Below are 14,628 nucleotides of genomic sequence, written 5' to 3'. Positions count from 1 at the left end.
ACTTTGTCAGTCATTTCCACCTGTAAGAAGATTTTCACTGCAGCCTCGACCATGTGAAGATTCCCGAAACAAAGATTCTCCTCCCCCAGTTCTACGTTGGCCAATCCTCAGCATGTAAGTCTCACGTGGACATTCCCTCCCACTATAAACTATCAGGTTATCCAAGAGATAATAACCCAAAACCTCAAAGTCTCATCATTTATTTCTGTAGAACAGAGACCGAATTCTGACATGATTCCCCGGCCTCGCGGACTGGCACAGGACAGACCTTTATTCATATAAAACAATACAAAAATAGAAAATATACAAAACGTTAAAAAACACCTTAAGTGGTCATTGAATTGTCTGCACCCCTTAATGTCTCCAGAACAATTAAAACAACCTGGAAACGAGTTTTGTACACCGCATCTTTCCATATGGTCTCGATTTAAAAATCTCCCACCACTTAGCTTCTAGAGAGGCTGTGCAGAGCTATGCGTCTCCATAGCAACAGACTACGAGCCCCGTGTAGTCACATATCGCAGACCTCCATTGTGAGCTAGCCTACCCAATGTATTTTAACTGGATACACAGGGCTTGTTTGTAGTCTGTCACCACGAAGATACATAGTTCTGCATAGGAGCTGCAGACACCAAATGGTAGGACATTATATGAAGATTCCTGATTATTTTGGATGCGTCGCGCTTCAGTTCCAGAGATAGAGATTGCCTTTCATCTCAGAGCACAGAAAGTCCTGTTATTGCACATTTCTCCTTGCATTATAGACACCCTGCAGCCACGAGTGTTTGCATTGCTTAAAATCCCCCCGACATGTTTGTTCCAGTGTTTTCTAAACTATTGCGGTATTTTCTTCCATCTCCATAAAGCAGAGGGGTCACGTGTTACTCCATCATCGAAGCACTTTGCAGCCATTCTCTAATTTTATCGGCAATTTCCTGCAACACAAAAGGGAATCCGGTGAGTAACGTTTTCTATATTAAGGACACATTAGCGTGCAGTGCAATGTATTCTCCTGACCTCTCGAGCTTTCTGCAGGGACGGCGGATCTGAGGTGCGAGAAGGATTCATGTTTGCACAGTGCGCCGTCCCGTTGATAAAGATGGCGATTTCTGAACGAGACTGGTTCTTCAACACACTCAGGGCGTGCCAGGGGTCTATGTCACCTGCAGGTATGACAAGAGGAGGCAAATGTCAATTTAAAGGGATGGTATTTAAAGGGAAAAACTGAGGCGTTACCCCAATGTAGAGGAGGACACATGGACTCTTTGGTGTTATTTGTCTTCAAAAATGTGTCCTGAAGTGATTAAATTCCCCTTCAACAAATGCAAAATTTAGTTTATCCTACCATTAACAAAGATGATTCTGCTGGACTTGGGGTGATCGGCTCCATAAAACTCATTGGTGAATTTAACGGACTGGCGGACAGAATCTGGAGGGATCTGGAAGATTTCGGTGCAGAGATCCAGCTGAGACTTCAGAGTCATGAGAGGGGAGAACGGACAAGAGCTGTCCTCGCATGTCTGATCTGTGGAAGGAAGTGTGTGTCTGGTTACATCTTAAAGGGGATGTATAGTGAAAAATAAGCCACTGTATAAAACAAGTATTTATTTAAAGGGGTTTTCAAGTCTTTTAAATTGATGACCTTTCATCTGAAGATCCATGTGGGCCAACACCTCTGACCCTGTGGATCAGCTGCTTGAGGTGGCACTCATGTTGGCTCACAGATCATCTGACAACATATTCATTGGTCACATGGTGTAATCCCAGCTCTGTCCCATTTAAGGTAATCAATGAACAAGTCCTGTAAAAACACCCCTTTGGCTAAGGCCCCATGTTGCGGAAACGCAGCTTTTTTTGTTGCAGATTTTGTTGCATTTTTTTTTTTAGCCAAAGCCAGGAGTGGACTGAGCAGGAGGTAAAAGCTTCCTATAGATTTTTAATTCCTTTTGTAGCCATTCTCTACACAGAGCATGCCCACAACACTCCCCCATACCAGTCTCCATATTGTTCCTATGTTCCGTGTGGCTGCTACAAAGCATATCTCTGAATACAGTTAACAGCTGTCAGGAAAATTGGTCGCCCAACAAATAAATATAGATGCAAACAGCCAGTAGTCACTTACAGTAGCCGAACTCTGTGCACGTCTGGTAGTACCACTGCCTCTCCCCAACTCCCACCAGGCTTATTGATGTGTTTTTTATGTCTGCCAGGGATTTTTCGTAGGAGTTTTCCACACATTTCAGTCCTATGAATTCCATGTACATCTGCCAGAGACAAAGCCCATAGACATGTAGTGTGGCACATATCATAGCACATCTTCATAGATTAACCCATTAGTACCCTCAGAACTTACCTTATTGACAGTCCTCAGCCCTTCATAGGCAGACTCTGCAGCCACCATGTTCTCACAAATCTTCCTCACATCACTGCCTGGAGACTCCATGTTGTATTGCACCGCTCCCATAAATATATCTGCCAGGTTACTGACAAATTCTGCGTAATCCTCAGGAGCGTGGAGAGGCGAGCAGGAGGAGAAGTCTTTCTCAAGTTTAGAGGTGTTACCTGGGTGAAGCATGGAGTTTACTTCTTGGAAACTCTCCCTCACTCTGTCCAGACACTGCGAACATAAAATACCTGAATATTAGGATTCAGGGCAACACGGTGGCTCAGTGGTTAGCACTGCAGCGCTGGAGTCCTGGGTTTGAATCCTGCCAAGGGCAACATCTGCAAGGAGTTTGTATGATCTCCCCATGTCTGCGAGGATTTCCTCCCATACTTGAATGACATACTGATAGGGAAAAATGTAGCTTGTGATCCCTATGTGGTATCCAGTCATTGTACTAGAGTGCTGATAGTGGGCCTGATACACGCTGATCTTACATGTACTGAAAATGGGCCTGGGCTTAAGCTTTCTCTCTTTCCTCTGACAGGCTGGAGTTCACCTTTTAGCAGAGAAAACAGATCTCACACAAACCAGCCAGTGAAGTCGTAAACTGCATTCATAATTGGGTAAGAACAGACTATATAAAGGCCGTATGTCTTCACTTCCCCTCCAGGGAACACTTCTGTCCCCATTCCAATGCTTCCCAGCTCTCTCATAGACCTCAGTGAGTCGGCTCCTCATTATTGCTGCCTATGGCTTTAAACGTGCCGTAAAGCAGATCACTAAATGTTGTTAACAGGGTAGAGAAGAAGCCCAAGCAAGATTGCAGACCCCATAATCATAAGCAACTATGAGAAGTAATCTTAACCCATTAACTGCCAATTTTTATTTACTTATTTTTTCAATAATATGGGAACTGCGCTGGAAAATGACCTCGTATGCGCCAGGCAATGCATGCACGTAATCAATTTAGGTTGTCTATTACGGGCGATATCCTCCTGGAACATGTGAATGTCCTGTTTCTATTCCTCAATGACAGATGGCGTTCATAGGCGGGTTAGAGTACCCGATCCCCAATTGGGGATCATGGCAGTTAAGTTGTCTGGGGAGGGAGGGGCTATTATTGTAATATACTTTATTAACCTATCTAACTTACTTTTTAATAGAAAACAGGCTGTAAAGTTCCCATTAGCAATGATGTAACTAAGCACTGCCAGGGAGAGTCTGTCCATACACCTGGACTGCATGTAAAGCTGAAGCATTTACCAAAGAAAGGCGTATGGTCACTTCAAATGGCTGTATCTCTGGTTTAATATCACCCAGATTCTCAGCTTTCGTTTGCTGCAAGATTGAATTACTAGGAAGGAATTAGAGAGATCACCAGATAAAAACAGTCAGGGACGTTATTTTATATTGTGCTCGAGCTGATGTGTAAGTTCAATTACTCAGTTGTGTTACTTTAGGTTTGGTTATATCTAATACCTCTTGTAGAATATGCAGGCAGTCTTGTGTAACAGAACCTTATAGTAGGTGGTATAACACCAAAGATACAGCCATGTATAGTGACCCCCCCCCCCCCTCTTTAGTAAATGCTTCATATTTACAATGTAACTATGTACGGATTTTCCTTTGTAACATATCAGTTCGAGGGTTGCTAAAGCGAACTTTACAGCCTGTTTTCTATTAAAAATTAAGTTAGGTAGGCTAATAAAATATATTACAAGCATGGCCACCAAACAACCCCCGATACAGTAGTGGGGAAAAAAAAAAGTGAGTTACACTTTAAGCTACATCTAATGAGGATTAACATTGTATGGGCACATAATATATGTCAAGAATGTCGCTGACGTCAGACCTTCAAGAGCCGCTGGTTTTTAAGAGTCTTCTCTAAACATTTGATTTTTGCATTCACCTAAAGCCTTTGAGTGGAAATTCCACATTGGTCGCGATCCTGGAGTGTAGGGATATATATTGTATATATCTATCTGGCTATGCTCATGACATAGCTATACACATATCTAGTCAATGTAAGATGGGGTTTATAGCCACATGCGGCAAACTCTGTACTGTATGGAGTTTTATCCACAATGATGAGAAGACAGTAACATGTTATATGTAATAAGGGAATATTCCTCTGCAAAGTGAACGTCCAATGTTCTGGTGCTCACAGCTATCCATATGATACAGAGCTGCATAGACAGAGTTCAATGGTAAAGTTCTGGCTGCCTGCATCCACCACTAGGGGGAGATCAGGAGCCTCCTGAATACGGTTTGTACATTGATCTAGTATACAGTAAGCTCCCCCTAGTGGTGACAGAATTTTATTGTGCAACATCAGAAAAACAGTACCAATAAAGATATTTAAAAATTGATGACAAGATGTTGTTTAGGGTGACAGGACATTCACTAAGGGGTTCACGTGACATAAGGAATTGTCTACAGGTTAGAGGACTGGACTGTACCTTGGCTGATCCTCCAATGACTGGATCGGACAAGCTCTGAGCCACCACCTGTAAAAAGGAAAAGAAAATTATAGGACATTAGAACAAAATAGGAAGAGAATATGTAGAATTTTTCCTTTCTTATTAGTGAAGAGGCTCCGGCCCCTACCAAACACGCAAGGCAGAAAGCAATTTCTATTGGCTGTTGTTCAGTGAATGGCAGAGACCTGGGTATGGGGAGAGTGACTGAGCATGTGTGTCCACCAGCAGCGGGCCCACTAGCGGGACATCCACATTTCTATTAACTCTGCACACCAGATGGCGCCATACTATATAAATTAGCTCAGCAACACCTACTGAAGGAGGAACTATGTCCACCTAATGAGCTCGGTGCTGGTGGACACACACTGGCCTGTGAAAAGTGGCCAGATCTAAGGTTAGGTCATCAATAGGCAAGTCTTGGAAAATCCCTTTAATAACCAGAGAGCTGCGACTGACCTTGTTGTAGTCGGTGAAGTCCAGCTCTGCTCTGACCGGGGCGGAGGAGGCCACAGCGGCGTACACCAGATGTGGGAACTGCAAAACAGAAAGACACAAGACATAGGATTATTACATTTATAACACAGGATTATACTATAACACCTGCCAGCAAATAATCCACGTATCATGTATACTCTGTGTACACTGGCATTACCATCATGGCTCTCACTGGATTTAGTGACTTGTTTTCACAGGTGTCACTTGAAGCCCCAGGGTCCCAATGCAAAATCTGTTTTGAGGCCATTGCTTACCATTTGCCATTAAGTGTCAGAGGGTCCTCTGGAGCACCCTCATAGTCCAGGTCCTGGTAGTACATACTACCACTACAACCCCTATAACTATACTCCTTCTTTTAGTATATACAGCTATAGTCTGATGTTCCTCTGTTATTCCTCCTGGCAGTATATACCTAAATGAGCAAGTTTCGATTATCATTTCCATGCATTTAACATGCCTGACCCTTTTATTTCTTTTGACCATCAAATGTGTCTGGCTAAGCCAAGTGTACACGTTCATTAGGGAGTCGGCAGGAATAGCGGTCAGCCTAGTACATATTAAGTGGTATATAGCCTCATAGTATGGCGTGCAGAATAGTATACAAAATGCATCAAATGCAAATGTCACATAGAAAAGACCGACCTTCAGTCTAAACCAGGCAGAGAGGGATCCCGGGTAGGAGCCTCCAAAGCAAATCCAAGCGTTCTTCGGAGTCAGGTTATATTTCTGGGAGATGAATAGATGGAAAGACGCCAGATCTGCAAGTCTATATAATGGGAAGGAGATGCAATAATAAGAATGTATAGCCCTGCAGGTGTGTGAACTGGAGATACTACCGTATATAGTACGTACGCCTGCTGGCTGGACAGGAACTTTATTGCATCCAGGGTCAGTCCATCTGGGTTGATGCTGGTTCCATAATAGCGATGTTCAAGGGACACGAGAAGGGCGTGATGTGTCTGGGCCAGCTCAACGTGCTCTCCTATTTTAAAGGTAAAGTGGCTTGTCAGAATTCTCTTAAAGGGAAAGTAAACAAGTGAGGTGGGGGCAGAACAAATAACACTTGGGTCCCTCATCTACTCCACCACCCCCATCTCAAGCAGGAAGTGGCCTCTAAACATGGAGATTATTTTTGTCCCCACTGTTGCTGGGTCTACATTTGTCTCAGTTGTATATAAGACAGTTGGGGGAGGGGGAGGTTTCTGCTGCAGCAATCTCCCTCCCTTCCCCCGTGTCGGATTTACACTAAGACTTTTCTCACTCCCAGGAATAAAGGAGGAGGTCCGTCTATTCTACCAACCTGATAAGACTGAGAATTCAGACTCTGAACTTTCTCCTCCAATATAAAGGAAGACGGGTCCATCAGGGCGTTTCCAAAATTCTTCATTTATCCAGTATCTCTACACAGGATTGAAAAAAATATGTAGTATGTTAGAAATCGCATAGTCTGTGGAGAAAAGTGATCAAAATAGGCAATTAGAGTCAGGGGCGGCCGCACAGACAGTCCATCGCTCCCCGATCCCCATATACATCACAGCACCCTGGGCGCCGCCTGATCCCATACTGCAGAGCACCCGGGCCCCCTCTGATCCTATAGTGCACATCACCCGGGCCCCCTCTGATCTTATAGTGCACATCACCCGGGCCCCGCCTGTTCCCATACTGCACAGCACCTGGGCCCCACCTGATCCCATACTGCACATCACCCGGGGCCCACCTGATCCCATACTGCACATCACCCGGGGCCCACCTGATCCCATACTGCACAGCACCCGGGGCCCATGTGATCTCATACTGCACAGCACCCGGGCCCCGCCTGTTCCCATACTGCACAGCACCCGGGCCCCGCCTGTTCCCATACTGCACAGCACCTGGGCCCCACCTGATCCCATACTGCACATCACCCGGGGCCCACCTGATCCCATACTGCACATCACCCGGGCCCCGCCTGTTCCCATACTGCACAGCACCCATGGCCGCCTCATCTTATACTGTACATCACCCGGGGCTCGCCTGATCCCATACTGCACAGCACCCGGGGCCCGCCTGATCCCATACTGCACAGCACCCGGGCCCCCTCTAATCCCATACTGCACATCACCCGGGCCCCGCTTGATCTCATACTGCACATCACCCGGGCCCCACCTGATCCCATACTGCACATCACCCGGGCCCCCTCTAATCCCATACTGCACATCACCCGGGGCCCGCCTGATCCCATACTGCACATCACCCGGGGCCCACCTGATCCCATACTGCACATCACCCGGGGCCCACCTGATCCCATACTGCACATCACCCGGGCCCCACCTGATCCCATACTGTACATCACCCGGGGCTCGCCTGATCCCATACTGCACAGCACCCGGGGCCCGCCTGATCCCATACTGCACAGCACCCGGGCCCCCTCTAATCCCATACTGCACATCACCCGGGCCCTGCTTGATCTCATACTGCACATCACCCGGGGCCCACCTGATCCCATACTGCACATCACCCGGGGCCCACCTGATCCCATACTGCACAGCACCCGGGGCCCGCCTGATCCCATACTGCACAGCACCCGGGCCCCCTCTAATCCCATACTGCACATCACCCGGGCCCTGCTTGATCTCATACTGCACATCACCCGGGGCCCACCTGATCCCATACTGCACATCACCCGGGGCCCACCTGATCCCATACTGCACATCACCCGGGGCCCACCTGATCCCATACTGCACATCACCCGGGGCCCGCCTGATCCCATACAGCACAGCACACGGGCCCCGCCTGTTCCCATACTGCACAGCACCCGGGCCCCGCCTGTTCCCATACTGCACAGCACCCGGGCCCCGCCTGATCCCATACAGCACATCACCCGGGCCCCGCCTGTTCCCATACTGCACATCACCCGGGGCCCACCTGATCCCATACTGCACATCACCCGGGGCCCGCCTGATCCCATACAGCACAGCACACGGGCCCCGCCTGTTCCCATACTGCACAGCACCCGGGCCCCGCCTGTTCCCATACTGCACAGCACCCGGGCCCCGCCTGATCCCATACTGCACATCACCCGGGCCCCACCTGATCCCATACTGCACATCACCCGGGGCCCACCTGATCCCATACTGCACATCACCCGGGCCCCACCTGATCCCATACTGCACATCACCCGGGCCCCGCTTGATCTCATACTGCACATCACCCGGGGCCCACCTGATCCCATACTGCACATCACCCGGGGCCCACCTGATCCCATACTGCACAGCACCCGGGCCCCGCCTGATCCCATACTGCACATCACCCGGGCCCCGCCTGATCCCATACTGCACAGCACCCGGGCCCCGCCTGTTCCCATACTGCACAGCACCCGGGCCCCGCCTGTTCCCATACTGCACAGCACCCGGGCCCCGCCTGTTCCCATACTGCACAGCACCCGGGCCCCGCCTGTTCCCATACTGCACAGCACCCGGGCCCCGCCTGTTCCCATACTGCACAGCACCCGGGCCCCGCCTGTTCCCATACTGCACAGCACCCGGGCCCCGCCTGTTCCCATACTGCACAGCACCCGGGCCCCGCCTGATCCCATACTGCACATCACCCGGGGCCCACCTGATCCCATACTGCACATCACCCGGGGCCCACCTGATCCCATACTGCACATCACCCGGGGCCCACCTGATCCCATACTGCACATCACCCGGGGCCCACCTGATCCCATACTGCACAGCACCCGGGCCCCACCTGATCCCATACTGCACATCACCCGGGCCCCGCCTGATCCTATACTGCACAGCACCCGGGCCCCGCCTGTTCCCATACTGCACAGCACCCGGGCCCCGCCTGTTCCCATACTGCACAGCACCCGGGCCCCGCCTGTTCCCATACTGCACAGCACCCGGGCCCCGCCTGTTCCCATACTGCACAGCACCCGGGCCCCGCCTGATCCCATACTGCACATCACCCGGGGCCCACCTGATCCCATACTGCACATCACCCGGGGCCCACCTGATCCCATACTGCACAGCACCCGGGCCCCGCCTGTTCCCATACTGCACAGCACCCGGGCCCCGCCTGTTCCCATACTGCACAGCACCCGGGCCCCGCCTGATCCCATACTGCACATCACCCGGGGCCCACCTGATCCCATACTGCACATCACCCGGGGCCCACCTGATCCCATACTGTACATCACCCGGGGCTCGCCTGATCCCATACTGCACATCACCCGGGGCCCGCCTGATCCCATACTGCACATCACCCGGGGCCCGCCTGATCCCATACTGCACATCACCCGGGGCCCACCTGATCCCATACTGCACAGCACCCGGGCCCCGCTTGATCTCATACTGCACATCACCCGGGGCCCACCTGATCCCATACTGCACATCACCCGGGGCCCACCTGATCCCATACTGCACAGCACCCGGGCCCCGCCTGATCCCATACTGCACAGCACCCGGGCCCCGCCTGTTCCCATAATGCACAGCACCCGGGCCCCGCCTGTTCCCATAATGCACAGCACCCATGGCCGCCTGATCTTATACTGCACATCACCCGGGGCCCGCCTGATCCCATAGTTACTGACACCGCTATGAACATGTCCGTTTTTGCATACCTGTCTGTACGTGTCATTATTCCTCCGGTTAAAGTGGTCTAGAGGTTGTGTCAGATAACCCTCCACGGGGGGCACATATCGACCTGGACCCCTTGGAAACGCAAGACGACTATAGAAGGATTTAAAGTTTTGGACCTGCCGCAGTTGGTGGATCTTTTTACGGATTTGTCTTTGGTTCCAGGCTAAAATATAAGGAGATCGTAGGTCACTCACTGAGATACATATAGAAAATACAGAACGGGTAACCTGGACATATTATATAGGGATGATTATATAGGGATGATCAGACGTCTACAATCCCCACCAGTGATGTCCCGTTTCTAAATCATCAGACTCTGAAGCCTCAGACCCCGTCACTCCTGTCCAGCGTCTCCAATGCTATTCAATCATATTTTTTCTTGTTAAGATGAAGGACATAAAACCTGTATCTGACAGATCCCAATATAAGCAAGTGAGGCCTTCTGTGCAGCGGTGGGATTCAGTGGGTTTAACAGACCAATCTGACTTGTGTGATAAACAGAAAGTACACTGCAAGTGTGAACAGACCCTTAGCTACATTGGATTCTGCAGTTGAAATGTCAGTCCCAAGCGGTTACCTTCACAACCAGGACGCACTGCACCCCTGCAACAGATCTTGCTGTCTGCGAACAGTTTGCCACCTCAACCCAGCCATGAGATAGACTGGGGGTCGCCTGAATCGAATGGAATTTTCCCGGTGTGAATTGCTGTATCCAATGGCAACACATCTCTGTTTTTGTCAATGTGCAAATGAGCTTTTTGAAGCAACAAGATTGTCACCATTGCTCCAAAGATGTACGGTACATAGCAAAGCCCTCAGTACTCACTGGCATATTAACGAAAATAACGATATCTCAGTAATGATTTACAAGGGGAAAACACTGTCTGCTGACACTAATGTAGCTGCAGGGCTGGGGTGATATACTGGTTCTGGTGACAGTAACCTATCTATCTGCAGGGCTGGGGTGATATGCTGGTTCTGGTGACAGTAACCTATCTATCTGCAGGACTGGGGTGATATGCTGGTTCTGGTGACAGTAACCTATCTATCTGCAGGGCTGGGGTGATATGCTGGTTCTGGTGACAGTAACCTATCTATCTGCAGGGCTGGGGTGATATGCTGGGTCTGGTGACAGTAACCTATCTATCTGCAGGGCTGGGGTGATATACTGGTTCTGGTGACAGTAACCTATCTATCTGCAGGACTGGGGTGATATGCTGGGTCTGGTGACAGTAACCTATCTATCTGCGGGGCTGGGGTGATATGCTGGGTCTGGTGACAGTAACCTATCTATCTGCAGGACTGGGGTGATATGCTGGTTCTGGTGACAGTAACCTATCTATCTGCAGGACTGGGGTGATATGCTGGTTCTGGTGACAGTAACCTATCCATCTGTCTGCAGGGCTGGGGTGATATGCTGGTTCTGGTGACACTAACCTATCTATCTGCAGGGCTGGGGTGATATGCTGGGTCTGGTGACAGTAACCTATCTATCTGCAGGGCTGGGGTGATATGCTGGGTCTGGTGACAGTAACCTATCTATCTGCAGGACTGGGGTGATATGCTGGGTCTGGTGACAGTAACCTATCTATCTGCAGGGCTGGGGTGATATGCTGGGTCTGGTGACAGTAACCTATCTATCTGCAGGACTGGGGTGATATACTGGGTCTGGTGACAGTAACCTATCTATCTGCAGGGCTGGGGTGATATGCTGGTTCTGGTGACAGTAACCTATCTATCTGCAGGACTGGGGTGATATGCTGGTTCTGGTGACAGTAACCTATCTATCTGCAGGACTGGGGTGATATGCTGGTTCTGGTGACAGTAACCTATCTAACTGCAGGGCTGGGGTGATATGCTGGTTCTGGTGACAGTAACCTATCTATCTGCAGGGCTGGGGTGATATACTGGTTCTGGTGACAGTAACCTATCTATCTGCAGGGCTGGGGTGATATGCTGGTTCTGGTGACAGTAACCTATCTATCTGCAGGGCTGGGGTGATATACTGGGTCTGGTGTCAGTAACCTACCTATCTGCAGGGCTGGGGTGATATGCTGGTTCTGGTGACAGTAACCTATCTAACTGCAGGGCTGGGGTGATATGCTGGTTCTGGTGACAGTAACCTATCTATCTGCAGGGCTGGGGTGATATGCTGGTTCTGGTTGTCACCCATAGGTATATATCAGCTGTGCGGTGCGTCTGCAGTCAGCTTTGCCTTGTGCCCGGTTTCCTTTATTCTAGCTTGGCCACCACTCTATAGTCATGTGACTCGCCGCTTCCTCTTGTAACTGATATCACGTAGAGAAGCTTTGCAGGAAATTCTGTCATTTGCATCCAAACATGAAGAAAGCAAAGCCCAGACATGGTCAGTTGCAGAAGCCGATCCACCAACCTATATCTAGGGTTACATCACTGACTAGTCATATAATCTGATCCCTCACCACAGACCCTGGGAGGCGCCATCAGCCTATTACAGGAACTGGTATAACCAGGAGAGCAGCTAGAGGGGGCGCTGTAGTAGCCATCACACCCAGAACCTGCTGCATGAAGGGTCCAAAGACCTCGATACCATACAGTGGTAATGTACTCCTATATGTGGCACTTGTAGGGCCATGTGACGGGGCAACACAGCCGAGTTCGGCAGTAGACCATGTCTGGTCAGATAGGAGACAAAGCATTCCCCTTATCTGATGTCTAGTATCAGTCTTGGGACTTCCCCTTTAAGGGCCGCATAAGTTTGTGGGTAAACAGCCATTTTATTTGCAAAACCAATTGTTTGGTGCAGGTTCCAGCAGTTTTGCAGTTGCCTGGAATGCCTTTTGCGTATCCGTAACCTCTTAGTCAACAAGTATAGAGCAATGTGCCTTATAGAGCATGCACTTTTACTGCCCCCGATTGTAGGAGGTGCCACTGCTTCACCCCCTGGTGTTATCTGCTGTAGCATTTAGGTTAGGGCTGCACAGTGACTTCTGGCTGCTATAGGATATCCTATATCAACTGCCGAATCTACCCCAATATATACCTATAGGGGGAACAGCAACAACTCGCTGCAACTTGTGTGAAATCGGTACATATAATTGTATCACTCTTCCTGTTTGTGGGATATCACTCAGTACTCTGTTACTCTTAGGAAGTGACTCATTGTATCTACATATATGAATTATATACAGTCATTACTTGTTGCTGAGGATGTCACGTCTTATATTTCCAGATCCTGAAGACTTAGAGGATTAAGAGTTCTGGAGAAGACGAGAAGGATGTGTGTAGTAAGTACTTACCCCCGTCCACTCCAGCCAGGAGCAGGGCGAGCAGGAGCAGCAGCCTCAGGGCGATCATTGTAGGAAGGTGAGTGTGAAACAAAAGAGACTTCCTCCTGACTACAAGGTACGCTGCCTCACAGTCACATGACACAGCCCGTCACATGACCCAGACACTTTTCATTGGCTCTACAAGTTGCAGACTCAGCTTCAGTTTTGCTTCAGAAGCAGATGACACAGGATCACGGGATTAACCCTTCACCGTAATTAGTTTCTGTTTTACTACTTCTCCAATTTAATATATAACCCGACTATACTGACCCGTATCATAGCTCAGAACCAGATCAAACTCAAATCAGAGTTGAAAACTTTAAATTTGTTCCCATCGCTGTAGATATATATATATATATATATATATATATATATATATATAGGTTTATATTAGAATATCAATGCAAACCATATCAGAATAGAGAGATTACAAGTTCTAAAATGCACTAAATTATGGCATATTATATAAATTGTGGTCTGATATATAGTTAGCCTAAATTCACTCGACAAAGTTTCACCCTTAAGGCCACACGTAGCGAGCCAAATCTGCAAAAATCGCAGCTGTTAACCCTTTAGCGGCCACGGTTAAACTCAGCCACGCCATCTAAAGTTTAAATATGATATAAATATGGTATCGCCGTGATCATCCTGATCCACAGAATACAGGTAACATATACAGTATACATATCACTGTGATCGCCCTGACCCGCAGAATACGGGGGACATGCCATAATTACCACACAGTGAATGTCGTAATCATTAAACCCATAAGAAATTGACGTAAATTCATTTATTTTCCCGATTCCACCTCATTCTGAATCCATTGCACGGGATATTGAATGGCGCCATTACAAAGTACAATATGTAAGGAAGACGAGACTCCACGGACTGTTATACCCCAAACCAACCGCCCCGCCCCACCCCATCTCCAACCCCCCCCCCCATATAGCAGCCACCAACGAAGAGGAAGATGAGACTCCATGGACTGTTATAACCCAAACCCCCCCCCCCCATACCCACCACCCACCCAACCCAACGCCCCCGCCCACTTTACTAGCTTTGGCAATGCCAAATAACTATTCGGACGTGCCAATAAAGCATTTTTGATTTTGATTTGATTTTGATATGTCCCGCAAACAATAAGCCATCACGTGACTCTGTGAACTGAATGGGGAGAGGGAAAAACGGAAATGCAAAAATTAAAATTGGTTGAGGCATGAAAGGGTTAAAATGAGTCCATGTCCTTACTGGATTTATTGGGACTCCTGGCAGTGCAGTTATCTATGAGATTAGGAGTCCCAGCCACATACTGGGCCTCCTGTAATTGGCACAGCGCC

At 48.9% G+C, this 14,628-nt stretch overlaps 1 protein-coding gene across 1 annotated transcript; it reads right to left on the bottom strand.

Moving 5' to 3' along the window:
- Positions 1 to 251: 251 nt before the first annotated feature.
- Positions 252 to 13,361, bottom strand: PRSS16 (serine protease 16). Its single transcript, XM_075259061.1, has 12 exons — positions 13,262 to 13,361; positions 9,965 to 10,146; positions 6,662 to 6,761; positions 6,214 to 6,343; positions 6,004 to 6,127; positions 5,323 to 5,400; positions 4,846 to 4,893; positions 2,354 to 2,617; positions 2,123 to 2,264; positions 1,346 to 1,525; positions 1,018 to 1,163; positions 252 to 935 (listed from the first exon to the last, which is right to left on the bottom strand). Exons 1-12 carry the CDS (start codon positions 13,317 to 13,319, stop codon positions 882 to 884), a joined length of 1,506 nt encoding a protein of 501 aa, XP_075115162.1. The 5' UTR covers positions 13,320 to 13,361; the 3' UTR covers positions 252 to 881.
- Between the last annotated feature and the right edge of the window lie 1,267 nt (positions 13,362 to 14,628).

The sequence above is a fragment of the Leptodactylus fuscus genome, chromosome 11 (genome assembly GCF_031893055.1).
Source record: "Leptodactylus fuscus isolate aLepFus1 chromosome 11, aLepFus1.hap2, whole genome shotgun sequence".
Taxonomy (NCBI): Eukaryota; Metazoa; Chordata; class Amphibia; order Anura; family Leptodactylidae; genus Leptodactylus; species Leptodactylus fuscus.
Note: the sequence above shows the minus strand (reverse complement) of the source record. Positions and strands in the feature narration are given on the sequence as shown.

Excerpts from the sequence above, each read along its gene's own strand:
- PRSS16 (XM_075259061.1), bottom strand. The coding sequence starts at position 13,319 with ATGATCGCCCTGAGGCTGCTGCTCCTGCTCGCCCTGCTCCTGGCTGGA. Across the intron at positions 4,894-5,322 it reads ACTTCACCGACTACAACAAG|GTGGTGGCTCAGAGCTTGTC; the intron begins GTCAGTCGCAGC and ends TCCTTTTTACAG. Across the intron at positions 2,618-4,845 it reads TCATTGGAGGATCAGCCAAG|TGTCTGGACAGAGTGAGGGA; the intron begins GTACAGTCCAGT and ends TTATGTTCGCAG.